The 27062-nt window shown below is 38.5% G+C and overlaps 1 protein-coding gene across 1 annotated transcript; it reads left to right on the top strand.

The window, feature by feature from the left end:
• Positions 1–677: 677 nt before the first annotated feature.
• LOC131678326 (odorant receptor Or2-like) lies at positions 678–18589 on the top strand. The gene is made up of 7 exons (XM_058958387.1): positions 678–776; positions 1395–2212; positions 17165–17429; positions 17491–17574; positions 17632–18147; positions 18214–18423; positions 18485–18589. Exons 1-7 carry the CDS (start codon positions 678–680, stop codon positions 18587–18589), a joined length of 2097 nt encoding a protein of 698 aa, XP_058814370.1.
• Positions 18590–27062: the final 8473 nt, after the last annotated feature.

Here is a 27062-nt window from a genome sequence, read left to right as displayed (position 1 = left end):
GAATCGAATGGTATATGTCACTCGGCCCTCCGGGCCTCCGTTAAAAAGTCGGTCTTCAGAGCAATTGCAATACCTTTCTATTGAGAAAGGCAAAAATGTAGGAAAACTAAAAAACCCAAAATGTCCGGATTCTTATATTTCGCTTACATATACTATATAACATGGCGAATCTAATCATGCTGAGTTTTGGTTCACAAAGTTTCACAATTTTGTTATGAAAAAGAGTATTTTTTAAAGAAGAATAGTTTTATATCCCGATACACATGTCATACATCATTGGAGTCTTCAGAAAAGTTATATGTTTCGACGATATCTAAAACTTTCTAGAATATACGAAGGTAGAAAAAATTAAGTTGTGGAAGAGAAAATTGAAAAACTGATTTTAAGGTGCAACGTACATATCTCTTAAGGAAAAATATATAGATGGCAGATATGTTCATCAAAGTTGTTGAAAATAAATTGCTCTACAAGATTCCGTGCAAAAAAAATTGTTGGTTGTCGAGCCAAAAAAATTTTGTTTTATGTGACACTTGCACCTTAACAAAAATTAAGCTGTATCTAGGCCAGCAAAAAAGCTTTTGTCTGGTACCGACGTCCTTGGAGTTGATGCTTCATCGATTGCTGTAGCTTCTACTAAGAATGGGGAGCCAAAGTTTTGGATGTACCTGTCCGGGGTAATGCTACAGGTACCAGATGATACGGTAATAGAAATGGTCAAGTCAAGACTGGACTCCAACAGCGTCGAAGTACACAAGCTGGTTTCTAAAGGACGAGATGTGCGCACTTTAACATTTGTTTCCTTCAAAGTTGGATTGCCTATTGATAGAAAAGACAAAGCGATGACTGCTTCCACATGACCCGTTGGTATCCGATTCCGCGAGTTCGAAGATAACACGATCAAGGGGTTTTGGAATCCCACCCCTCCTCAACCGATAGCAGAAACACCGAAGGCAGCAAAGTAAAGCCTGCTCCGCCACATGCTGCCAGTGTTCAAATAAGCCAAGCTCCAAACCGACAGTTCATCGGCACAGCTTTGCCTCGCCTGCCCACTCAAGCCGTCAATTCCAATTCTAAGTCGGACGGTTTCTTGTCCGTCTACTATCAAAATGTTCGAGGAATGAGAACAAAAACTCAGGACTTCTTGCTGGCGCTTTCCTCTTGCGATTATGATGTTATTGTTCTCACAGAAACCTGGCTGCGTGCTGACATACATAACTCGGAACTTTCAATGAACTACACAATCTATCGTTGCGATCGCAACTCTTCCTCTAGTCAACTACGTCGCGGGGTGGCGTTCTTATTGCGCTGAAAAATAATCTCACCGGCACTGTAATAAAAATGCCTGGTTTTGAATGCTTGGAACAAGTTATTGTGCGCATTTCACTACCAAACAGCGCTCTATATATCTGCGGCCGAACAGCAGTCCAGACCTGTACAATGCCCACTCCTCTGCAGTTCAACAAATTCTGGATAAAGCTAGTAGCTCAGACAGTGTACTTATTGTAGGTGATTACAACCTTCCCCATCTCAGAAGGATATTCGACTATGACCTCAAATGTTACCTGCCTGAAAATGCCACAACCGAACAAGAGATAGCTATCACGGAAACGATAGTCGCTGGGGGACTGTGTCAAATCAATTCGCTCACTAACGCAAATGGACGGACGCTCGATCTGGCATTCGTGAACTACGACGATTTAGTCGAACTTCTCGAGCCTCCGACCTCTATACTCAAAGCGGACGCTAACCATAAACCCTTCGTGCTGAGGTTTAACATGCAAGCTGAAACAGAAGACGCTTTTGCCGAATCCGCCGACGGTCTCAATTTTGACTTCAATCGCTGCAATTTTGACGAAGTGTCTGCGTCCTTCAATGGTGTTGACTGGTTCGATCTGTTAAGTGCAAACGATCTGGATCATGCTGTCGCGGTGTTCTACGGAACTCTATACGAGATGCTACGCCGCATAGTTCCTAAGAAACGTGTCAACAGAAAGACGGACTACAAGTATCCGTGGTGGAATTCCGAGCTTCGTCGTCCACGCAACATTCTCCGAAAACATCGCAAGCGTTACTTCCGTCCTAAGACCGACGTAAACAAAGCTGTTCTTCGCCGAACCGAACTTCAATACGAAACAGCCCGGAATAGTGCATTCGGCGAGTATATAAGTCACGTCCAAAACAACCTTCGGAACAACCCCTCGACGTTCTGGAAGTTTGTGAACAGCAGAAAACACGCTGGTGGCATTCCCGTAAATGTTTATCTTGGAGATGCCAGTGCGCAATCCACAGCCGAATCCGTAGACCTTTTTGCAGAACATTTTCGTGGGGTATTCACCAACCCAGCTATCTCTCCGTCACATGAGTTTATAAACACATTACCATCATACAATATCAGTTTCCCTAGCTTGACTATGACTGAAGCAGACGTGTTGAAAGCTCTATCTAGTGTCGACCCATCGAAAGAACCAGGCCCGGATTGTTTGCCTCCGATATTCATAAAAGGAAGTGCACGATCATTGTCATTGTCGGTCAGCATTATTTTTAACCGCTCAATCACTGGAAGCGTCTTCCCGAGTGCATGGAAACAAGCGGCTATAATTCCGATTCACAAGGCTGGAGACATTCATAATGTTGAAAATTACAGAGGAATCTCACTTTTGAACTGTTTTGCTAAAGTCTTTGAAAAATTTGTTTACAATGAGATGTACGCTTCTGCTTCTCACATCATCGACGAATGTCAGCATGGATTTGTGAAGCAACGTTCTACAACTTTAAATTTGATGATGTACACTAGCATCTTGGTCCCCTCTGTTGAGAAGCGTCAACAAACCGATACAATATATTTTGGCTTCTCGAAAGCATTCGATAAAGTACCTCACAACATTGCTCTTCTGAAACTGCAAAGACTAGTATTTCCTGCGTGGTTAACTGGATGGTTGTAATCATATCTGTCTAGTCGGAGTGCTTTCGTTGAAATTGGTTCAACACGTTCTAGCTTGCTCGACATGCCAACCGGAGTCCCTCAAGGAAGTCACCTAGGGCCGCTAATTTTTATTTTATTTATAAACGACATTTGTGCTCGTATAAAATCTGGAAAACTATTCTTCGCCGACGTTTTGAAGATTTTTCGTTCCATTGCTTCTGGAATTGACTCTGCAGCACTTCAAGATGATGTACTTAATATTGAACAATGGTACCTGTTGAATGGTATGCAGATAAATGTTGACAAATGTAAAATGATAAGTTTCAGGCGATCATCCACTCTATCTCATTATGAGTACTTGCTCCAAGGCCGCGTCATCGAAAGAGTGGACTCCATTCGTGACTTGGGAGTGCTTTTTGATAGAAAGCTTAGCTTCTCGGATCACATCACCGCAACGACGGCGAAGGCATTCACAACACTTCGTTTCCTGGAGCGAAATACCGCTGGCTTTAACGATTTCTACGCACTAAAATCTCTATATTGCGGATTGGTGTGAAGCATTTTGGAGTATGCTGTGCAAGTGTGGGCTCCACATCACAACGCGACCGATTAGAACGCGTACAAAGATGTTTCGAGCGATACGCTCTAAGAAATTTGCCGTGGAACGACCCTGCCCATCTACCACCTTACAACGAGAGATGCATGCTGCTTGAGTTATCGACGTTAGAGTTCCGTCGCACATTCTTACAAAGAATGTTTATATTTGATATGTTGTGTAATAACATTGACTGCCCAGATATTCTTGCACGGATTAATGTGTTTGTACCTCCTAGACATCGTACTGTTTACGGTCAAAACTATCCTGTGGATAGATGTACAAATTCAACGAAACTTCACATCTGTTCGGCTTTAATGTCACCAAATCTAATTATAAGTTAGCTATTAGGAATTTTTAATTAATTTAGAAAGTATGTTCTATTTTTTAATAATCTGTACGGAATCCACCGAAGATCGAACAAATAAAATAAAAAATAAAAAAAATGGCGAAAATTCTGAACTATTGCATATTTGATTATACCAACCTAATTCTCGCATCGAAACAAGATTTGTACATTGAATATCATGTGCGCAGCTCACCTGGGTTCGAATCCAGACCCCGCACACAGGAATACAGAGATTTGTTATAGGAAAATTTCTAACCTGAATGAAGTAGCCCTTAAGGTCTATAATCGAAACAAAAATATGATCAGATTTGTAAGGGTTAAATAATTAAATGGTTTGATTAGAAGTCATGAGGTTGTCTTCAAATTTCGCCAATTTGAAGTCGATTTTTTTGATTTATTGAATTTCCAATCTTCGAAAGCGCTGGATTAGTATCGAAAGAAAAAAAATCCCTGCTTAGAGTTGCCACACCGGTTCCATTGGATTATTTTGCAATTTTGCGTTACCCTTTTCTTTACCAGGAATCGCCCAGCACCCAGTCCTCATAAACATCATCCTCGGGTTGCAGGCCCTAATTGTTAAGGAGGGCCCCTCTTGGCGTTGACAAATATTATTTTAAAAGTGCCATTTGGGTTTACTTTACCCCATTAAACCTTCACTTCAATGGATTAATGTTCCTCACAAATATTCTCGAAAGAAACTGAAGTGCGATTTCACACCCCGTGTTTGTTTACTGAGGAACAGAGCAAAGCTCGCTCGGGTTATCCTTCACAGCGAGAGTGGTTGGTGCTTTTGGATTCTTTGTGAATATCCGAAAAAGCGAATCACTACATCCAACTAAATCAACAAAACTATAAACAAATGCAAAAACATACAACTAAATGTGAACGGCACAAAAAGCGGTGTGCTTTACCAAAACATTGCACTCTGTGGTGAATGTGAAGAAAATAAGATATTTTTCCTCCTAGTGCTACGAGCTACAAAGGAAATAAAACAGTGCATATTTATTTGTTTTTAAGAGTTTTATACAATAAAAAGCAATGGAAGCGCTCCAAAATTCTGTCGAGTCGCGATCACTTTAATTCGAAATTCTAATTGATTTCAACGCATACCCATGTGTCTCTTGAAGCCTATCCCCTGCTCAGTAAAATTCTGCTGCTCAAACTACCACTAGAGGCGGTAACCGTACCTCTATTTGAGAGCTCAATTGGTCAAATGAGTCATCAAAAACTATTGATATACCAAAAGAATTCGAAATTAATCCAAAAATTTATATTTAAAATTTAATATATTTGGTTTGCCGTTCATTGATACAAAATCCATAAAAAATCATTTTTAGATACAAGATGATAGCGATACGTTTTTGTCAAGGGATCGTACTCAAATGACGTAGCTTTTTTCTGAGATTTTCGACTACCAATTCCCCCTCGCAAAGAGGCCAGGGATGGGAAAAAATACGTTTTACAATTCTTTCAAATACTGCCTTTTATCAACATTTTCATTATAACAGCAAATTGCGTACACAACAAGCCCCTTTCGTGACGAGTATAGTGTTAATAGTTTTGTTTTGAATTTTATATGTCATGGAGCATGAAGAGAAGATCTCTCAGCTCACAATCTTGCAGCTGCTAATGATTCTAAGAAGCATACGTTCAACTAAATTGCTAAATTGTGTTTGATTGATTTCGAAGAGAAAATTTAACTCTGCTACCAAACTAAATCAAGCTGTGTATAAAAGGAATCTGCGGAGAAGCCTAACCTGCAATTTGGTATATATTACGACTTGATCTGATGTAAAATGACCATTTTACAGCCAAAACCATTTACTAGGTCGAATTTGTCTCTCCCTATATATTCTACCGATGTTTTGGAATGTTGTAATATTACATTCCTAAACGTGTCAGTCGAAGGCCACAAGCCCAGCACCAACCCGTACATATGTTGAACTACGACCTACCATTATGTTTTGCCTTTCTCATATAAAGAAAGGCTATGCAATCACTCCAAAAATCGATCTTCAAACCGAGGCCCGGAGGAGCGAGTGTCATATCCCATTCGATTCAGTTCGTCGAGATCGCTAAATATCTGTGTGTGTATGTATGCGTGTGTCCAATAATTTCACTCAATTTTCTCAGAGATGGCTAAACCGATTTGCACAAACTCAAATGAACGGTATAACGCTCCCATTAGACGCTATTGATTTTTTAGTTGATCGGACTTCGGGAGTTACGGGTTGAAGGGTGTGGTCACACAGCAAATTTCCATATAAACTGGTAACCCTATGATATCCGAATGATGTAATACATATTCAAATACGTTCAACATTTCTTGGATTTGCGGGTCTAGATCACTAATGACCAATTGAAGTAGTTTTCACCACATTGGTCAGCTATGACGGATCTTGATGCCCCCTGGGAACTCGCCAAGTTCCCGAGCCAATGTTGCACCTATTTCCCAACAAACTCTTAACCGATGTTTACAAAGTTGATGTCAATTGAAAGATATAATACTCCCATTGACTGCTATTGAATTTCATTCAGTTCTGACTTTTGGTTCCGGGGTTACAGGTTGGTAATTGCGCTCACATAGGAATTTCTCATATAAACCGGTACAATTGTAATACCTCATGGGTTTAAAATGTATTGAAACATCAATTTACTTCGATTCGCTGGCCTAGATTACTGATGGCGAATCAAAAATTATTGGAATGTATTGTCCACTGTCGATAATTCCGAAAGTCCCGGGGTTCCAGGCAAATTCCAGATCTAAAGCCACTTCGGTGATAACAACCAAATTTCACTAACCTAGTCTTAAATGGAAGGTATAATATGAAGTTCGGTTTTGAACCCTACATCTACCCCTTCACCTCCTACCTCTCAACCAGCAACCCTCTCTCGCCGCCCACCCTCTCAGACCAACCTCCCACATGCATTCCCTTCATCCACCTCGTATACTACAATAAATTAGATGATTCCCGATGCATCCTCCCTCTCCCACTAAGGGATCATTCATAAATTACGTAACGCTTTAAGGGGGGGGCTACAACAAGTTGTGACATGTTGTGACATAGGAGGGAGGGGGAGTTAGCTAGATCGTTACGTAAAATGTTTTCACCGAAGAAAAAAAAATTTTTCTAGGAATTTGTTACGTAACAGGGGAGGGGGGGGGGGGGGATGAAGAAATTTGTGACAATTTGTTACATGGGGGGAGGGGGGAGTCAATTTTGGGCAATTTTTGCGTTACGTAATTTATGAATGATCCCTAATTATATCCCTTCCTTTCTCCACCATGAAGTTAACATGAAGACAACATTGAACTCACGCTGATTAAGCTTTTGTATTTTTTTGATATTTTTGTTTGTTTCAAGTATGTCGTTGTCGACATGTTGCTTATCAGGTTTGTGACAGTCGTGCCATTAAATAATAGTTTGGATAAATGAGAAAGGCATAATTGCACCATTAGTAAGCTTAAAGGCGTACTAACTATATTTAAACCGGACTAACTTTTAAACTGGCCTAAAATATTTGGTAATCTTTAACCAAACGATGCTGTCATTTATATGGCTGCGTTCTGATCTGCGTTACACGACAATGTTAAAAAACAACAAATTCAAGTTAAATAAAATGAGTAAATTAGACAACACGATGAAGTTTCTGATTCCGAAATTTTCTTGCAGTAAAATACCTTTGATTCGTCAAATGTCTCGTTCCATAGCGTGTGAGAACAATTTTGTCAACTTGTTGCCGATATGTTTCTGAACTTGGAACTTTAATTTGTTGGATAGTTGATAGTTTATCAATGATGTACAGCATTTTGTAGTGACATAATATTCAATGCTCTAAAAAAAATAAATTGGTATACATATGCATGTTTTCATTCAGTTTGAATACGCGCTCGTCGAGTTTGAGATGGTTGAACCATTGGTTGTAAATGGTGCCATGATGATAGTTATTTCTCGACAAACATATGATTACGGTTTAAAAGCCAACTGTCAAAATTCTCTTTGAAAGGAAATTCCGGACAAACCGTTACTAACTAAACATAGTTCGTAGCAGTTAATGAAAGAGAAAACTTTCCTCTTTTGTTTTCTACCAACATCTGTGATTAACGAATGACGGTTTTTCCTGGATTTCCATTCAAAGATAATCTTGACAGTTGATTTTTAAGCCGTAATCATATGTTTGTCGAGATTTCAAACTTTGATAAAAGCATCGGTTAAAATATTTCAATTCGAATTCAAAATTAACTGTAAAATTTCATTCTAATTGAACATGATACCTATCGACGTGGGAGAGAACAGTTATATTCGTTTCTAGCGAATTTTAACAAGTTTGGAAAAAAATAAAATAGTATACGTTTTTCAGCGAGGCTTAAATAAAAAGTAAACAAAGGTCAAACAAAAAATTAAAATTTTGACAGTATGATCATTTTAAAATCAATATTTAATCTTAGCTTAGGGTATTTGTGGGGCCAATTTCTAAGCTGTGAACACTCTGATTCAATTTGTTAACCACGAGTGTAAAAAAAATTCATAAAATATTGGATTTTACGATCTATATCCAATTATCATTTATTTGGATCCCCCCCCCCCCCTAAAAAAATAATTTTCTTCCGTTATTTACTCTCTTTGATGTAAGACACGATAGATATATGGGCAATAATTAGTGAAAATATGTTATCGATTTATATTAGCGAATTAAATGGTCCCACTTATTATCATAGTGCTAAGCAAAATGAAAAGAATCAAAACAATTTTTATTGCAGTTTTTTTTATTCGCAAAAACAACTTTGATCTGCATTGCGATTCGAATCAATTCAATTTATCCAAACGTGCTCTACTGTAACCCTTAGATGTGCAATTGGAATCAAGTGTGTGGAGAGAAGGAAAGAACGAGGATTTGCGGATAGATACCCGACCAGGAGGAAATAACACAATTATAACACATGCTGATATTTTGTTACAAAAGATTTCCTATCAAATTTTGTTATAAAGCAGAAACCGTTAGGTGTTAAAATAACAAAAATTCTAACAAAAAATTCTCTACGAATATCACATTTATAACAAACGTTGATACCAATATAACACGATCATAACAACATGAGATAGCATAATTGACCCCAACATAGCTTGTATTACTTATTGTATAATATCAACGATTTTAGCGTGCACGTCTAAAAATAGAATACGAGAAAAATAAAGCATACATTAAGGTGCTTTTTGCATTGGGAGCAAAAAGCTTCATGCATCAAAAGCTTTTATAGCATTGCCAAATGATTGCATACCTGCTGGCTGATTGTTATTGTGAATATATAACACGCTGATAGTTATCTGTCGATATAGCGCTTTGAACCAGGGTATTCTGAGTTTGATGGGGAAGTTTCCTGCATGAACCAACGACGTTGTTTTCGACTGATGTTAAAGTTAGCATAATATTCCACGCTTCCGTCAAGGGCAAAACGATTATAGATGCAGAAGACGTTTCCAGAACGCACACATTGAACTTTGCCCACGCATAAGTGCTCTTTGTTTTCTTGGTGCCATACGCTTTGTTTTTATTAAGTTTTACTCACCAATACAGCTGTCTATATGACGATAGACTGAATAGCTTTATAGTGTCTTTTCAGATTAGGAAAGAGGGGCTATTTTTAGATTCTAAATAGTGCGCTTTGGCGCTTCTCTTGTACGTTAACGTGTTTTACGTGGTTTTTAGAAATCAATAGTAATTCTTCAAAAGGGCTAATGAGACTTGTGTAAACAAACTTATTTCGCTCATTTTTCCGCTACAGAGTTGAGTTTTATAAAAAATACACATGAATCAACATCTTTGCCCTTGGTAGAATCAATTTCAAATGTTTTCTGTGTTGAAATGATAACAAATTAAGAGAAATCAGCAAAACAAAAGTTTGTTTACAAATCTTATTAGCCCTATTCAAATGTTGATATGGAAATAATGTCGATGCGACATGGTAACATTGAGCGGATATTTTACGTACATTATTTTACGGAGAATACGAGAAATCTTATTTAGAATTTCGCATAGATTCAAAGCAACAAATGTGTTTTCAGGTTTCAAACGAAGTCTCTTTTGAGGATTTGTTATTGGCATTTTTGATATGGGGAAGACTAAAAAAACCAGTACAAATATCTCGCACCCGATAAATTGCTAGAAATGCAAATCTTTCACAGAAGTTATATCTATCAACTGCGAATATTATAACAGATAATCATAAAATTCCAGAAATTGTTGAAGATTATTCGGTGTGACGAATTTTAGAATATTCCATGTTTTCTAAAATACATTTTCTTTTCTAAATTTTATTTAGTTTTAAGGACGAAAGTATTCGATATTTTTACATTAAAGTTTTTAGCTATTTCAAGCACTATCTAAAGCACATATTTAAATTGTAACAGCAAACAATAATACCAGCTGGGATATGTATATATTCAGAGATTTCTAGGCCATTTTGAAATATTGAAAGCTTTATGCAGCATACTCACAAATATTAATCTTTCGACAATTTGAACAGGTCGCATTATTCCTTTTTTAACTTTCTACAAAATGAGTATCTTGATTATTACGAAAATTTGTTAGTTCGATGATTTTTTAAGACGAACGAAGCACCATCGAATACAACGAAAACATTAGTACATATGCGTATTCAAAGTAAATGTCAATTCATTGTAAATGTCAAACTGTCTTAGGTGGACAAGCTTCGGTTGTTTATGAAAAATCCACATAAATTGGAGAAATCGGAGTGAAGATCCTCAAAATTTATAACGGTATTGTGGAAAGCAGTATATATCAAATAATTTTTTTTAAATATGCACAATTAGTTAAAAGAAAATTATTTATATAATCATTTGACTAAACCATAACAAATAGTTTAAAAAATGCTTTTTTATTTGAATCTGCGTTTCTTTATTTCATCTGGAGTGCTTGATACTTCCTGCATCTTCTTTAAAATAAGTTTTATATGAAAATTATATTCTTTAGAATAGCTTGTTGGTAACTTTACGATTCCAAAACTTTTTGAATAAGGGCTTCAACATTGAAATCATAACCCACATATTCGAAATTGCGTGTCAGACGAGTGTCTCAGAAAATAAGTAAACTCTTAATCAAAATGTAACCAAGTAAGTTAAACAGCTTATTTTCAAGTTTTCCGACTACTTGCATCTAAAACTAATCTATTCTCACCATCGTGGAACTTTGAATATCCATGTGGAAAACGCAAATATAAGGAAATCAATAAAAACTTCGAAAATTTGCTTTAAAAAGTTGAATAAATACGCATAAAAAGAGGCGTCAGCGTATTAGCAAATAGACGGTCATTTGTGTAATATAATAATCATTCACAGTTGATTGATTGATTTGTTTATTGGGGCTTTAACCAACTGGTAATTTGCCCGCTTAACAGTTTACAGTTAGCGTTCAAAGATAATTGTTAAAGAATATGTAATATATTATAACATCATCGTTATATGCGTACATTAAAATCATATTAGCAGTTCAATATCACCAGAAGATATAATCTTGATATAAGTTTGCTTGCCTTGCTGATTGGGATATCACAAAAATAACATAGTGAGTAATAAATATCAACATGAGATATAAATTTGATAGATTTCTGTTATGTCGTTCTGATCGGGTATAGTTCGACAGTGCTTGTCTTTCCAACCTGATAAAGCTGGCTTATTTATTGCCATCTTTATTGCCAGAAAAAGAGTACCATATTTATTCAGAAGAAAGCCGAAGAGCTCCCGTAAGTTTTGACCTAGCCCCAAAAACTTTTTTGATTACTTATGCCAATAGCGATGTACGTAGGATTTTTTCGATATTTCGATTTTACGCGAAATGGCGCACTTTTGAGTGAAAAAACGTCGAAAATGTCATAAAAATCTACACAAAATTGATAGTCAATAAAAAGGTAAGCAATACAAATTAGATCGTACATACTGGCCGAAGAGGCCAGATTAGATCCTGGTTGGCCGAGTTATGAAAAGGCGATTATGCGCAGTAGCGACATCTATAGTGATTTTTATGGGGCATTACGTCACCAATGTACCGACGTAATTTCAGGTGTTTTGGTGCTGTCGTTTGTACAGGAGCACGTTTATTCTTTTTTTGGCACTGGTGAGTAAATTTCTGTTTCAGAAAAATAATATGTGTAACGAGAATCAATTTACATCCGATTTCCAATAACTTGGTACTGCTGGAAAGGTTATTCAAAACCCAACTAAATGGTATAACGGTTACCAGGGTAACCTTATATTTGTTTGTGTAAATCGCGAATGTTCTCGAAAATATACATTGGGGTAGGTTGGCCAAGTTGTAAATTTACTGTAGAGTAATGTGCACTTTGATATTTGTGAAATGTCAACCTTTTTCAAAGCAAAATTTGATATTATGCTAATATTGATGAATATAAGGAATATTAAACACAAGAAATAAGTAATAAAAATAATTTAAAATTATTACCAAATAGAAATAAGAGATTAGAATCATTAATAGTCGGAAATTGTTTATAAAAAAAAGTTAATTCCGATATTTTATGTATTAAATGCCAAGCTGGTTTCAGAGTCTTTGGCGTGGACCCCTTCAATGCTGAATTTTTTCTCCTGTGGAGTTTCTGGCAGGATTTGTCACAGATCGACCCAACCCCGAACAAAACTCGTCCATTAGCATAGAAGCTGCAGCAGTTGTAAGCCTCTCTGAAGACGTCAGACCTCTTCCCAAGGCGAGTGCACGATCTGATTCGAAGAAATAGCAAGATCGTAAACGCCGTTCGACTCAAATTTTAACCGATTCCCCAATGTCTAAGCCGTATTAGAGGAGCAGAAAAATTAAAATCAAACGTAACCGTACGCTGGCGGAGGAAAAAATCAGCGAAAGCTGGCAAAAAGTTAACTAAAGCTGCCAAAACTAAGTCCAAAATGGTTAAAAAGACTAAAAAGTGGATTTTATTTATACGAAAAAACGATGTTTTTTTTTAATTAAAAGTTTTCCACTGATACATTTGACCTGTTTAGCTTATTTTACCAAACTTGGCCAACCTGATTTTTTTTTCATGGATGAAAAAAATTACATATGTGCTCAAGGGTTGTATCTTCATGACAGCACAAACCGGCTTTCAAAAAGTCTAACCAGAATGAGTACAGAAATTCCGAAAGCAAAACTCGGCCAACCAGCCCCGATCTCCCCTACTGTGAAAATTTCAAAGCGATCAAAAATCATTTGTTCGAGTTACATTTCCGTTACAGCTCAAAAAAAGTGATTTCGAGAAAAACGCGGGTAAAGTTTTCAGTACACATGGAATATTCATAAGAGCCGCAACGCAGAATTGCAAATTTGTACATTTATGTATTGTTTTCGTCTTCCATGTTTTGGGATATCATTTTTAACATCCTAAAGCACATTTTAGACTAATAAATAGAAAATCGATTGTGTTAAAATTCTACAGTGGTGTAACCGCTCAAACAGTTTATTATTTAAGTTCTATAGTTGGTTAAACGTTATTTTGCTAATAATGGTGCATACTTTCGAGAACGTTGTAGAGTTGTATTGTTAGGCGCTAGCCACTCCAAGGACTGAGAGATCTTCTCTAACATTACACTTAGTAGTCAGACAGTACAGCCAAATCTGACTGTTTCAAATTAAATCAAATGCTTTTAGAAAAAGAGTGCATCTTTTGAAATATTTGTATCAAATAAGTGGTCTTTGGAATAGAAATCATTTTAGCCTACCCAACTACTCCACTAACCATGCATATAAAATTTGGCAGACCTACTTTGCTAATTCAAACTATCAGCACGATTACCTAATCAAACCTGAAATACCAAAAGTTCAGTAATGGAACTGAAAATTTGACAAAAGCTGATTTTCAGCGAAGTAAATCTGTCAAACGGGTTAAATCCAAATTGCTGAGCTTTCAACATCATGAATTGCCAAAACGTTCAGTTCAACGAAATTTTGCTGATGTCATGCAAAAATTGAGAAAGCGTCAAATCCCGGTTACAAAATAATAAATTACAATTAATTACTTCCTATAGTCTTCGATCTGTCTGATAATGAATTGACAATTATAACTTTACAAATTGAACCTGACACTGGATGCAGACAGTGAATCTTCCTTTTGCCGATAATACCTTACACAACCCCCTTAAGTTCCGACATGACTTAGGCAATTTTTCCATATTCAACTTTTTGCGTCATTTTTCCAAGTCATCTGTCCGATCTCAACTTTCACAACTCATACCCTGTGCATATATGTTCTATCACTAAGAATTAAACGACAATTTGTTCTGCAGTGGAAATCTTAATCGTTCCAGATCTGATGCAAAATTATAAACAGTAAAACAATATAAGCAAGCTTCAATATCATTTAAATAACGATCAAAATGAGAATATTTGTAGCAGATTGTTTGCCGTCATAGTGTTATTTAGGTTGTATGACATGGCTTTATTTACAATCTTTTAGTTAATCTTAGTTTGGATTCTTTCGAAAGTAGTAAAAATATAAGAAAACTTTCACTTGCTAATTGTGTTCTTTGTGAGAAGATATAACTAGAAAAGGGTACAAATTGTGATTATATATTCTTTTTAAAATAACTAAAAAAATCTGGGCAAATTAAAAAGCTTCACTCATTTTGATAGCCTTAAGTAAACTAACAAACGAAAACAATTTTGATTTAATGCAGCTCTGCATCCAATTATAAAATTTCGTTCTACGGTTTGTTTCAAAATGATTCGACTTCAGCTAACCTACAAATATAACTCTTCGACGTGGCGTTTTAAAATGAGCGTGTAGCACCTTCTAGATAGGATGTTCAAGAATATCAAAAAAATGGCATTTAAAATTCGATTACACCTGTTTTTCGTACGGGATAAAACTTGCTTACTTGCCCTCATATGGTTTGTGTGCAACGTGGGCCATAATATTACACATAAAGGTCGAAAAGTTGATTCAAATTATTGAGATACATGCAAGAGGAACATGGTGGCCTTTTACACTGTTTTCTTTTGGCTTCAGGATGCAGACGTTTCTGCAATGACAGGTAGGTAGGTTTTATTTAAATGGTAGTAAATAAGTTGCTCATTCGTGGATGGATTCATTGATGGTTCTTTGTCACGAAAAGCCGACAAAATCGTTCACACTAAGAATTGATTATTTTAAGCGAAGGTCAAATTATGCAACAAAATGAAATACCAAAGATATGCTTTAATTTTGTTAAAATATTACTCGGAAGTTTTGATTCAAAATGATATCTAGTATCAGCTCATGCTTATGTTCTCTGGTCAGTAAAAATTTTCAATTCAAAGTCTCACGAAATCTAGGAGCCCTATTTGTATGTATTAAGTGAAGATTAAGAATTTTGTAAATTTAGGCGCATTTAGTAGTGTTTCCGTAATCGCTACCACTTTTTATTCTGAATCTGTTTACTTTCTTCTAGAGAAAAAGTATAAAGAAACAATGTTTCCTGTAGATCGACTTACGTTTAATTTTCCTTCGAACAGTTAAACCTCATCCTGACCAAAGACCAGAAGCTCTAAATTTCATATAAGAATATCAGACTTGAACTTGGACGATTGCAACGCCACATTGCACAGATTTCGTTTTCAGTGATACTACCATTTATATCCAGTAAATAGTTATAAAATGAGAGCATAGACTGTACAGTGACACTGGAAACTATCAGCTACAGCCAAATAAGGCATAATTAGATTGTCCTAAAAAACTGAAAAAGACAAATCCGCAGTAATTCGAAGTACGAAAATCTCCCTAAGCCACCACAAAACAATAACAACCCATCAAAAAACCCATCCTGCGTATGAGGCTAAGCGGAATTGAAACCCACCTGCCAAGTGGATCCGTAATGATCAGAATCGATGGTACGATACTGACATAACCTGAAAAAATATCCGAACAAGTTCCAAATCGTGAGCTTCTATTTCCCGTCATTCCCCAACGAGTGCTACTGTAGAACAACAAACCCCGCGGGAAGTAAACCCTCTCAAAGCGCAGTGAATGCAGATGCTGTATGCTCTATGCTATTGCACTCAAATCTGTCCGTGAATGGTGCATATACCTTCTGTGCTCTGGCAGAGATATGTGTCGGTTTGATTTGCTCTTTCGAACACAGAACCGAAATGGATGATGTTTCAGGTTCGGGAATAATCCGATTACGGAGAGCTGTGCTCGAGGAACTAGGGCCCAGACGTACCCACCTGCTTCTTAACCATCCCCAAAAAACCGGTGACACTCGATTCAGCCCAGCAGCCAGCACACAGTAATCGTTCATTCCCAGCTTCAACATCAGGAGCTCGATTTGAGTACTACTGCATAGTATCGCTATCGGCTTATTTCCCGTACAGAAGTGAGGACAATAGGAGAACCGGATGATGCTGGGTGGGGGAGGTGGTATCAGCCATGCTTTGGCTGGTTTTGATTCCCTGGAAGATCTGATCGGTTTGCCACATATCGGTTCAATGAGGGGCAACAGTGTTGCGGTGATGGTTTGTTGGCCCAATGTTGCTCATTTGAATTTCTGCTACACTCGGTTCAACGCGGTGTGTCGATTCTGTGTGACCTTTTTAGCCTCGTCTCTCGTTTTTTGCTCGGTGTTTCAAATACGTTTGCACATGTGGTGCAGCCATCTAGTTACCCGCGTAGGAAATCCTAGTCGCTACAGTAACATAATAGCAATAATGAGGGGCCAAATGAGAGGTTCTTTGCCAAATACTTCTACGTAATCCAAATATACTGACATCAAACTGGTTAACGCTTCTTGACATCTGGAACAAGAAAACATGTGTACATCATTAAATTCGAAGTGGCCGAGCGAATTTTTTACAAATTCGTGCAGTCTTACGTCAATTATGTTGGAAGATGCAACATACATTGCATCGTAAACAAGTTTCTCGTGAAATCACCTCTGTAGGTTTTAATATTGTGATAGGAACTATAGCGGCTTCTTTCTGTACATTTGAGAAAAAGTGATTGAGCGATTAAAAATAGTCCTTACTAGTACAAAAAGCCCTCGTGTAAAATATTACAAAAACGATTCCCTACCACAATTTATTTTAAATTTCACGCTATCAAGTCTCATCAATCATGCATTGAATAAACGTAGTAGTGAACCCGGAAAAACGGTTAAACTTTTCAAGACTAATAATTTTCCTCAGGAGTAAAACCCTTTATTATTGAAGGTGACAATTTTTAACACCTCATACCCTTGTCAAAATTTCGGTCCTGCCAGTCGGTCATTTAATAACTCAATCTTCAAACGTAAAACTGCAGTCTACTAGATCGGGTCAGCATGGAAGCGTCGTCGTCGTCTTCTTCATCATCGCCGTCGCCCCTGAACTGCCCAATAATCGCAGTCAACGTCCGCGTGTGGTACTTCTGGTCGTTTGTGCTGAAACACGACGCCATGCGCTACATTTGCATCGTCCCCTTAGGGGTAATGAATGTGTTTATGCTTGCCGATCTGTATCGGGCGTGGGGCAACATCGATGAGGTGATTATCAACGCCTTCTTTGTGGTGCTTTGTTTCAATACGGTGGTAAGTTTTCAGAGCGCTTGTTTTTTCACGGAAATAGATAAATAATTTTTGTCTTACGTAGCTTCGAGGATTGAATCTGATATATAACCGCGGACCACTCGAGCAGTTTCTTAAGGATATTGCTATTGTGTATAAAGAAATTGAGGTATGATACATTTATTTTAAAAAGTAATATAAGATAATAAATCTATTTTGTTTGCAGGCAATGGAAGATGAAAATATTCAAAAGATGGTTCAAAGCATCACAAAAAGAGCTCGAACACTGTCCTTTGCTAACATGGTCCTAGGGGTGGTCATCAGTGCATGCTATGTGATATATCCGCTGTTCACTGAAGGTCGCGGATTGCCGTACGGGATGTTCATCCCAGGACTAAACATCTTAGACTCGCCCCAGTGGGAAATATTGTATCTTGCTCAAATGTTTGTGACACTACCTGGTTGTTGCATATACATTCCATTCACCAGCTTCTTCGCAACATGTACGCTGTTTGGATTGATCCAGATCAAAACGGTGCAGCATCAGTTACAGGAATTCAAGAGACAAGAAGTTGATAAAGGCAGCGAAGAGTACAACTGCAAGCTAGTAACAATTATCCAAAAGCATCAAAGGGTCATCACATATGTTGCCAAACTGAACTCTTTTGTAACCTACATTTGTTTGGTGGAACTGGTTTCATTTGGAACGATGCTGTGCGCATTGCTCTTTTTGTTGGTAATTGTAAGCGATGCAAATGCATTCAAACTATTGAATGGAAATCTAACATTTCAAGTTACTTGTTCGCAGATCGAAAACCATGCTCAAATAGTAATCGTAATGGCATACATTTTCATGATGGTTTCCCAAATATTCGCGTTTTACTGGCACGGTAACGAACTTCGCGAGGAGAGCATGGCCATTGCCCTCGCTGCTTACAGTGGACCGTGGTTCGAGTTGGACACTGTGGTGCGGAAAAAACTTCTAATGATTATCCTGCGAGCTCAGCGGCCGCTGAAAGTTTGTCAGCTGATAACATCGTTTCGATGTATTCTTTCATTTTCTTCCATTTTTCTTTCAGATCACAGTAGGCAACGTTTTTCCGTTGACTTTGGAAATGTTCCAATCGTTGCTGAATGCGTCGTATTCGTATTTCACCCTGCTGAGACGGGTTTATAAAAGATAGTATTGTGTCAGGAGAATGCCACCAACAGTTCGTCAGCACCTTTCTGATCGATTTTTGGACGTAATAAACAAAAATTTTGATCCAATTCACTGAAGTGAGATGCTAGTGTTTTTTGTGACCGTTTTTGAAGAACTCTGTGCTCTTTCGACAAATATTCTACAAATAATTATTCGATATTGGTTAAAGAGCTTACATTCAGTCTATTCTCTACCACCAAAGGCATCAGTAACAGTAGCAGTGTGCTTTCTGCTGCTACCTAAGCCAGCTTTTTTCTTGTGTGCATTGTCTGAATAACAAAGGGAACCGTTACCCAAGCAAATACTAATGGGTTCAAACACCACACAACCCCTTGAAAAGACCTTAAACATGGTCCGTGCCAAAATTCCCAACCATCAAGACACCATAAAATGCTCTCAATAACCCATAAATACACCAACATATGGTATTTTATATGGAATCTACCGGGCCATGGTAATGGTGTTTTCATGGGTGGAACCCATTTCAAACACCCATGTGAAGCCCCATGAGCATGGGGATATTATGGACTTTCCGTTTGCTCGGGTACTATTATTCTTGTGTGGTGATCTATCAAGATGACTGAGTCTCATCAACAAAATGTGATTTTTCGGGCTAACACGGTGGCCATTGACTTCCGGTCCTTCCGCATAAGACCAAGTATTGGTGATGTGGAACATTTGCTGAAGGTAAAAATGCAGCTTCGGTTTTCGGAAGTCAGCTTCATCCAGTTGGAGCACGTCAGACACGCGGTGCATATAACGTTCAACAAATTCGCCCAGGCGAAACGATTCATCTCGCAAAACAACTTCCAACACGTGCTTGATTGTGACACCGCTAACATTAAGATCCCAATATATTTATGGATAACGGAAACGTGGAAGTTAAATTACATGATTTAGCACCACGTACTTGTAAAGTGGCCATTAAATTAAATTAAATTAAATTAAATTAAATCAGCTTCCGGTCGATAGTCACACCAAGAATTTTAGGATCCTTCCGGAAAGGAATTACGGTTCCAACAAGTTTGACTGGCCTGCCGGTGGCTAAATGATGGGAATTGCAGCAACGCGCAATAGCGCATTTTTGGATTAAGATACTGAAACCGACTGAGTCAGCCCACCGGCCAACCGCATTCACGGCTGCCTGTAGCTTCAGTCTTGTGCGACAAATTGTTTTCCGATAGCTATAATTATTATATCGTCGGCGTAGGCAAACACGAATATACCTTTCGGAAGCGTGGCAAAAAGCGAATTCACGCTGACCAAGAATAATGTGACTGCCAAGGCCGACCCTTGGGGGACGCCGTTAGCTTCCCGAAACAGGTTCGACTGCTTACCTCCAATACCCACCCTGAAACTTCGGTCACTGAGGTACTGCTTGAGGAAGTAGCCAAGGTTTCCGCTAACACCCCATTGGTGCAGCAGGCGCTCCTTCACGCCCCACAGTGGCGGGTCTTCAAACAAAAGTCGGACAAAACCTCAAATGTTACCTAATTTGGCTGAAAATCACAATTTAAGCTAATTTTGAGGTGCTGAGCTCATTTTTGATGTCAAAAAAAAATATTAAATGCATTTTTCCATACAGTGTTAGGGTGACCATATCAGACGAGTAAAAAACTACGACAGTCGAAAGGGTACTGCTTCCCTCCGATACCTCTTAATCGACATTGTCTTTTCCGCACGTTTTCGGCAGTTGAAAATTTCTGGGGTCTGGCAGGCAGAGCTTGGACAGTAAAAAAATTATGGGAGTCTGGGAGGAAGAGCTCTGCCAGAAAGTCTTTCATCGGAATTCCACAGTGGCAGTTCTTGCTAGACCACCATAAGCAAACGTTTAATGCTGAGATGGTCTGTGCAGTACCGGCGAGGAATTTTCCGTACTAAAAACACGACATGGACGTAAATCAGAAACATCAGTGATCCCAAGTAGCTTCCCTGCGCTATGCCTGGCAATCTCCATTGACAACCATTATCTCTCGATTTGAGAGCTGCAAAACCTACCGTTGTTACCAAAAATTTCTCCGTTTAATCGATTGTTATATGAAAACTGGCGGATAGCTTGGTGTAAATAATACCAGTTTGAGCCCGAGCTTGAAAAAATTGACATCCCTGCGTGAACTTGAAAGAAAACAAAATTCAATTCATGCCCGTCGTGATGAATTTTTTTGACTGGGGTAGGATGCGACTCGGCGGTTAGTCGCTGTTCAGCGTCCTGGCGTGAAGGCATGTTAATCGTCCATTAGATATTTCACACGCATTTTATTCGACACTCCTCAATGTATTACCTGAGCCGTGGAACTTTTAATATTATCAATGTGTAAATAAATATCAATCGAATTGTATTGTATATCCATCGGATCTTGCATACGCGATTTGTTATTTTGCGTAAAGATCTTATTTCTTGTTGAAAATCTATTTATTTTAGTGCCTCTTGTTGCTTGTGGATCACTTAGTCCGCTTTCTCTAGGTTTATCGTTTTCATGCTATTTTCGCTGTTAATGTTGTATGGGCTTTCACGATTATCTGGTTTCAGTTGCTTGTGGGGTCTACGGGTCACGATCGCGGGTTCGTGTTCTTTGTTATATACTTTATTATCGGTGGTTCTGGCAGTTGTTTGGGAAGTAGTAGGCATATCACAATGATGGTTCACGCTGTGCGTACGTTCTGTTGCTCCAGTATTTGTTGGTGCCTGAGCTGCAACTCCGGTGGTTTGTGGTTTACTTGATGTTGATGAAGGGCTGTGTGATGGGTAGGCTTGCAGTTGATATTGCTTCGTTAGAGGTTTGTGTACATGGTTTCTGGTAGTGTGTCTTCTGGTGTAACAACGTAAGGCACACAGGGGTCTGTCCTTCATACGTGTACAGCGTGATTTGAGATTTGGTCATGCGTTTTACTTTGATTTGAAAGTTCAGATATGAAGGAATAGGTTACTCGCATTCTCACGAAACAAAAACCGTTGGAAATGCCTAAATTTTCTCCAGGTTTCTAACTTAAAGCATTCCACCGTTACGTGTTCCGACAAGATGGTTGTAATAAATTTATTAATAGTACCCAGGTGTAGATCGTGCAGACGCATATCAATCTTATCATTGTCAATATAAACGGGTATCTTGGTCCTAACATTTTCATGCTCAATGACGTATTGTATGTTGTCTTCCATAGCGTAGCTTTCCGTTATAGCCAAAGTTTTAAACGTTATCAGTAACGAGTGTGGTTAGCTTGAATAACGACGACTTCCGTCAGTCTATACTGAATTTGCAAATTTGCTGTTGAATTTTGCTGTTGAGTTTCAAACATCTTGAAATGAATGATCGATTTCGCATCGATGAAAGTAACGGTGGTTTATTGTTCACACTGGCTTGGGACGAAATTTATTATTCGATTGCTTTGCTTGTTTATAGTACTGGCACGTTACATATAGACAGCAGACTTTAGGTAGAAACTTTCGTTTGATTCACTGCACTGTTGACAAGCAGAGCGACTGATTGGGTGCTATTTTTCTTTTTAGGGAATGGATTTCCAGTAAGGCGAAAAAAAGCCACTAGCAAGAGAACTCAAGTAGAAGCAGAATCACGAAAATGCCGATGTGTCTTTTTAGAGGTACAAAAGGGAATTCTTCGGGTCCCGGATTGAATGACGATTTAAGCCGAGAAGAAGCGCCTAAATCGTCATTCAATCCAATTGTTTCATCGATATTGACGAGGCACATTTGAGAGATTAAAAAAAAAAAACCATCGGAAGGTACAATTGGGAGATTCGACTATATTAAGTTTTGTTTGTCGCATTACGATTGGGGATGAGTATACGTTGCAGTTATGGTTGCGGTCGGTCGTTACTGCGGTCTGGAGCATAGTGAAAATCGAAGACTGAATAAATAGAAATATATTAGGCTTACAGGAGAAAAACCAGGACAAATCAAGAATTTTCCTCGATTTCCCCGGACACCATGACAGTCAATGCAAAACCAGGACATGTCCTGGGAAACCAGGACGTATGGTCACCCTATACAGTGTCATTGAACCTTTCTTATAACTATGATCCCTTTTTCATGATAGATTTTCCGTTACTGTTAACCAATGTCAGCAATATCATAAAAAACGAAGAACACTACTTTAAATCCATTGTATAACGTGTTGGTTTACTGTAGATTGTCTAACTATTTTACACAAAACACCATGCGCCTCCATATCAGCAACAAAGTTTCAAAATCTACTTAAACCTTTTTGCGCACCTAGGCGCAGAATGAGACCATGATATTCGAAAAGTAGAGCTTATTTCCCATAGAATGTATACTATGTGACCGTTCCGAAATGATTCCGAAATTTGTACAGAATACATTAGTGAAAAACGTATTTTTGATCTGACCACCTCAAACATATTTAAACTAAAAAGTCATAGTTCCAAGCAAATTTACCAAATGTATTTTATGCACTAACCAAGTTCTTTCGTTCCTCTACACAATGAAACTAGTTGTGCTAAAATCGGACCAAAATGAAAAGACCAACATGCATTTGAAGTGAACAGAGAAATGGTGGTTTCGGAAATGAAAATCAATAAAAAGTCCGGACTTTGCTACGTTTAAACTCATGTTAAAAATCGTGTTCTTATCCAATGACCATAAAATTTTGAATATGCATCATTCAATTCAGGAAAAATATAAAATATTAATATTTCAAAAATAAATTTTTGAAGCTCTGGCCAGCCTCCAGCCACTGTGTGCCCTACCTTGTTGTATGCCTTGGCGAGATCAAGGATGGCAATGTCCGCATGCAGATCGTTGGCTATGGTATCACTTACTATTTCACCGAGGCAGCCTAGATGAATTCCTGTACCGACGGAATGCGAACTGTCGATGGTCTAGAAGCTCCTGTTCCTCGAGGAATGTCATCAGGCGTCTGTTTACCATTCTTTCCATCGTCTACCCAGTACAGGGGAGAAGGCTGATGGGTCGTTCGGGCTCCTGGTTCTCTCGCATTTCTTCGGAATGGGAATCGTGAGAGCGGTTCTTCAACTGTCTGGGAAGGATCCGCCTTCCCATATCCTGTTGAATCCGTTTAGGAGTGCTCGCTTTCCAACCGGGGGTAAATGCCTTAACAGGGGATAACCAACGTTGTCGAGTCCCGCTGAGTTACCCATTGCAGTACTGAGTGCAGTGGCCAATTCTACTCCTGATAAAGGTTTGTTGTAATTCTGGCTATCGTGTGGACTGAATGTTGTAGGGTTGGCTTCTATTGTCCTCTTCGTTCTCAGGTAGGCAGGTGGAAGGGGCGAAGTGTTGACCGCTTGCATTAGCAATTTCAGAGGGCGAAGCCGGTTTGCCTTATTTTGCCGCTTAGAGCATTGACCAGGAAAGATGCCCAGGTGGCCTCCTTGGCTTTCTCGATGGGCCTCCGGGCCTGGTTCCTGAGGCGGCAAAAATCCGCTGATTTCTCATCCCATCGATGATGGTCAAGGGGGGTATTTTTAAGATTTCGAAGAGCTTTTCGTCGTTCTTTGATTGCCCTCGCTACTTCTGAGTTCCACCAACAAACCGCTCGTTTTGGTGGTGCTTCGCTGGTTCGGGGAAAACATGGTTTTGCAGCCAGTATCATTACCTCTACAATAGACTGCCCAGAAAAATAATGAATTTTTGAAAACGCAATCGGCCCACCCCTGATTCGATTCCTAGTCCCACCAGGAGTACTTGCACCAAATTTGAAGCAAATCGGACAAGTCTAGCTACCGGACCAACGTGCCTGAAGTTTGTTTGGAATTTTTCGACAATTTACATGGAGAAAACCCACTAACCCGCATTTTTGCCGCTAGGTGGCAGGGCATGTATCGTATTATCACTGTAAGTGAAAATAAGAAACATAATTTAATTGTCTACAACTTTGTCGAAGACTGCTAGTGAATCCGGATTTGTTAAAAGAAGTTATTAAACTTTTAACGAAGTGATGTCTGAGTCAGTTTTGCATGGGGCCTAACAGTGCATGGTTGTGTATCAGTACTCGATTCGCACGAACTATACATTTTAGTGAAATAACCGTAAGATTTAGCTCTATAGTATGTTCAGAGGAATTATAAGACATAATACGAGTTATGTTTTGGTTGGAAAATTTTAGTTCCAACTGTGATTGCATAGAGGGCGCCAACACTAACTTTTCATAGAAGAGAGATAGAATATCTAGATGTTCGGAAGAATTATTGCAAAATACCTGTTCTACAAATTTGTGGAAGACACCTTATTTCTATCTCTTTCCGTTGAAAAGTTAGTGTTGGCGCCCTCTATCTGGTAAAATGTGGAACTGAAATGTTCTAACCAAAACATGGCTCGTATTATTTACTACAATTCTTCTAAACATACCGTAGAGCTAAATCTTACGGTTATTTCACAAAAATGTTTAGTTCGCGCAAATCGAGTACTGATACACAACCATGCACTGCTAGGCCCCATGCAAAACTGACTCAGACATCACTTCACTAAAAGTTTAATAACTTCTTTTAACAGAGCCGAATTTACTAGCAGTCTTCGGCAAAGTTGTAGACAATTAAATTGTCTTTCTTATTTTTACTTCCAGTGAAAATGCGATACATACAGTGCCACCTAGCGGCAAAAATGCGAGTTAGTGGGTTTTCTCCATGTAAATGGTCAAAAAATCCCATGCAAACTTCAGGCACGTTGGTCCGGTAGCTAGACAACTACAACTTATGGGAAAGTTGATTTTTCTTCCCACTACAATGAGGTCGGTGTCAAATTTTACCGGCTCAGACGGCAGGTCAGCTCTGGTTCCTAGGCTGACCGTTTGGTAGATTTTCGAACCTTTGGCTGATTCCCAAATGTAACGGGGACTGAATCAAGTTGATGGATTCGTGTTTCCCTTTATGTGTGTCTCATGGATGGCAAGACAGATGGGCGTATAGCGTGCAATGATGCGTTGGAGGTCGCCTACGTGTGCTCTCAAGCCGTTGGTGTTCCATTGGATTGCCAGCGTGCAGTTTTTTTCCGTCGGGTAGTGGGTTTGGACTGGGGCTGGAGCTATTCCTGGCCGAACTTCTGCTAGATAGCATTTGGATGGGTCTTGTGGAAACAAGAGATACGAGTGGGGACGAGTCCGCCGCGGGTGTGCTTTTAGAGGGTCTTTGGCCTGTCGTTGGTGTTTCTGTAGAAAAGTTAGAGGCAACAGCAGTTGGGTTCAGATGGGTTCTGAGGTTGTAGGAGCTTACCCGGGAGGGCCACGGGTTCCCCTTGTCGGCAACTGTCGCGGACTCATCGGATGACTCCAGCACTTCCCGAATCGGGGGCGACACGGGGAGGGAGCTTTTTTTGCTGCGCGGTGAGCAGGTTTTGTTGTTAACGTTTTCAGGTCTGATGGTTTCTTCGTGGACTTTGAGCTTTGACGTTAGTGTGGCTGGTTTTGTACCGTCGGACCCTAAAGGAAGGCAAAGTGCGACAGATGGTTCCGATTGTTGTTCTTGAATATTTTAGACTGCTAAATGATATTCTTTAAATCCTGCTACTAGAGCCATGGATACACCCGGATACAAGTGATTCATATAGAACCTTCTAGCATCTCTCTTGTACTTTCAAATGCATACTGAGTGGTCTGCCCATTTTTGCCCGTTCATGCGTTATTCAAGTGCAAAGAAGGCCATTTTTCGAACAAAAATCGTAAATATCTCAGAAACTGCCTAACATATTAAGTTGCTTCCTTCACCGAAATTTTGTATTTTATTAATTGTGAGGGTTTTGTAGAACATTTAGAACTTCTAAAAAATCTTGGAAATAAACTATAGTGAAAAAATTGATTTTTTTCGGTATTTTCTCTAATAATGCTCCATATCTCAAAGATTATTAAAGATAGACTATTACAACCTTCAGTAAAGTTTCTTGTAGAAGAATTTACTACAACTTTGCAGAATACATGAACTCGCTATCTCTAATTATACAAGAAATAAATTTTGAATCTCACTTATAGGAGGGTTAATCATCAAACTTATCAAACTTGACTTAAAAAGATGGGGCATCTCATTATCATAAATTCATTAAAAGGTAGTACCGTAAACCGGGGTGACTTTGATCATCGGGTGACTTTGATCACTCGAAACTTTTTTCGTAGATCGCTTATTAAACCAGAATAGTCTACCGAATCATTTTAATTTGAATTGATTTTTACTCTAAACTTATAAAATACTGATTTGTTATACTTTTTGAGTATATTGTTCGGTTTTTGGGTACAAAAACTACAAAAAACTGAAATTTGACTTCACCTGATTTTTACGAAGCTTCGTAAAGTGTCTATTTTTTATAAAACCAATAAATCTCATATTTGAACAAGAGTAATAAATTACAAGCGAGTTTTTATTTTCCTTTAGATTGGGATATGCTAAATTTAGTTTAAAGAGTTTGTTTATCTTTAATACATTTTTTTGTGAAACTAGTTGGCAATAATTTCAAATTATTTTAAGCTAAAATTTGC

Source organism: Topomyia yanbarensis, chromosome 2 (assembly GCF_030247195.1).
Source record: "Topomyia yanbarensis strain Yona2022 chromosome 2, ASM3024719v1, whole genome shotgun sequence".
NCBI lineage: Eukaryota > Metazoa > Arthropoda > Insecta > Diptera > Culicidae > Topomyia > Topomyia yanbarensis.
Note: the sequence above shows the minus strand (reverse complement) of the source record. Positions and strands in the feature narration are given on the sequence as shown.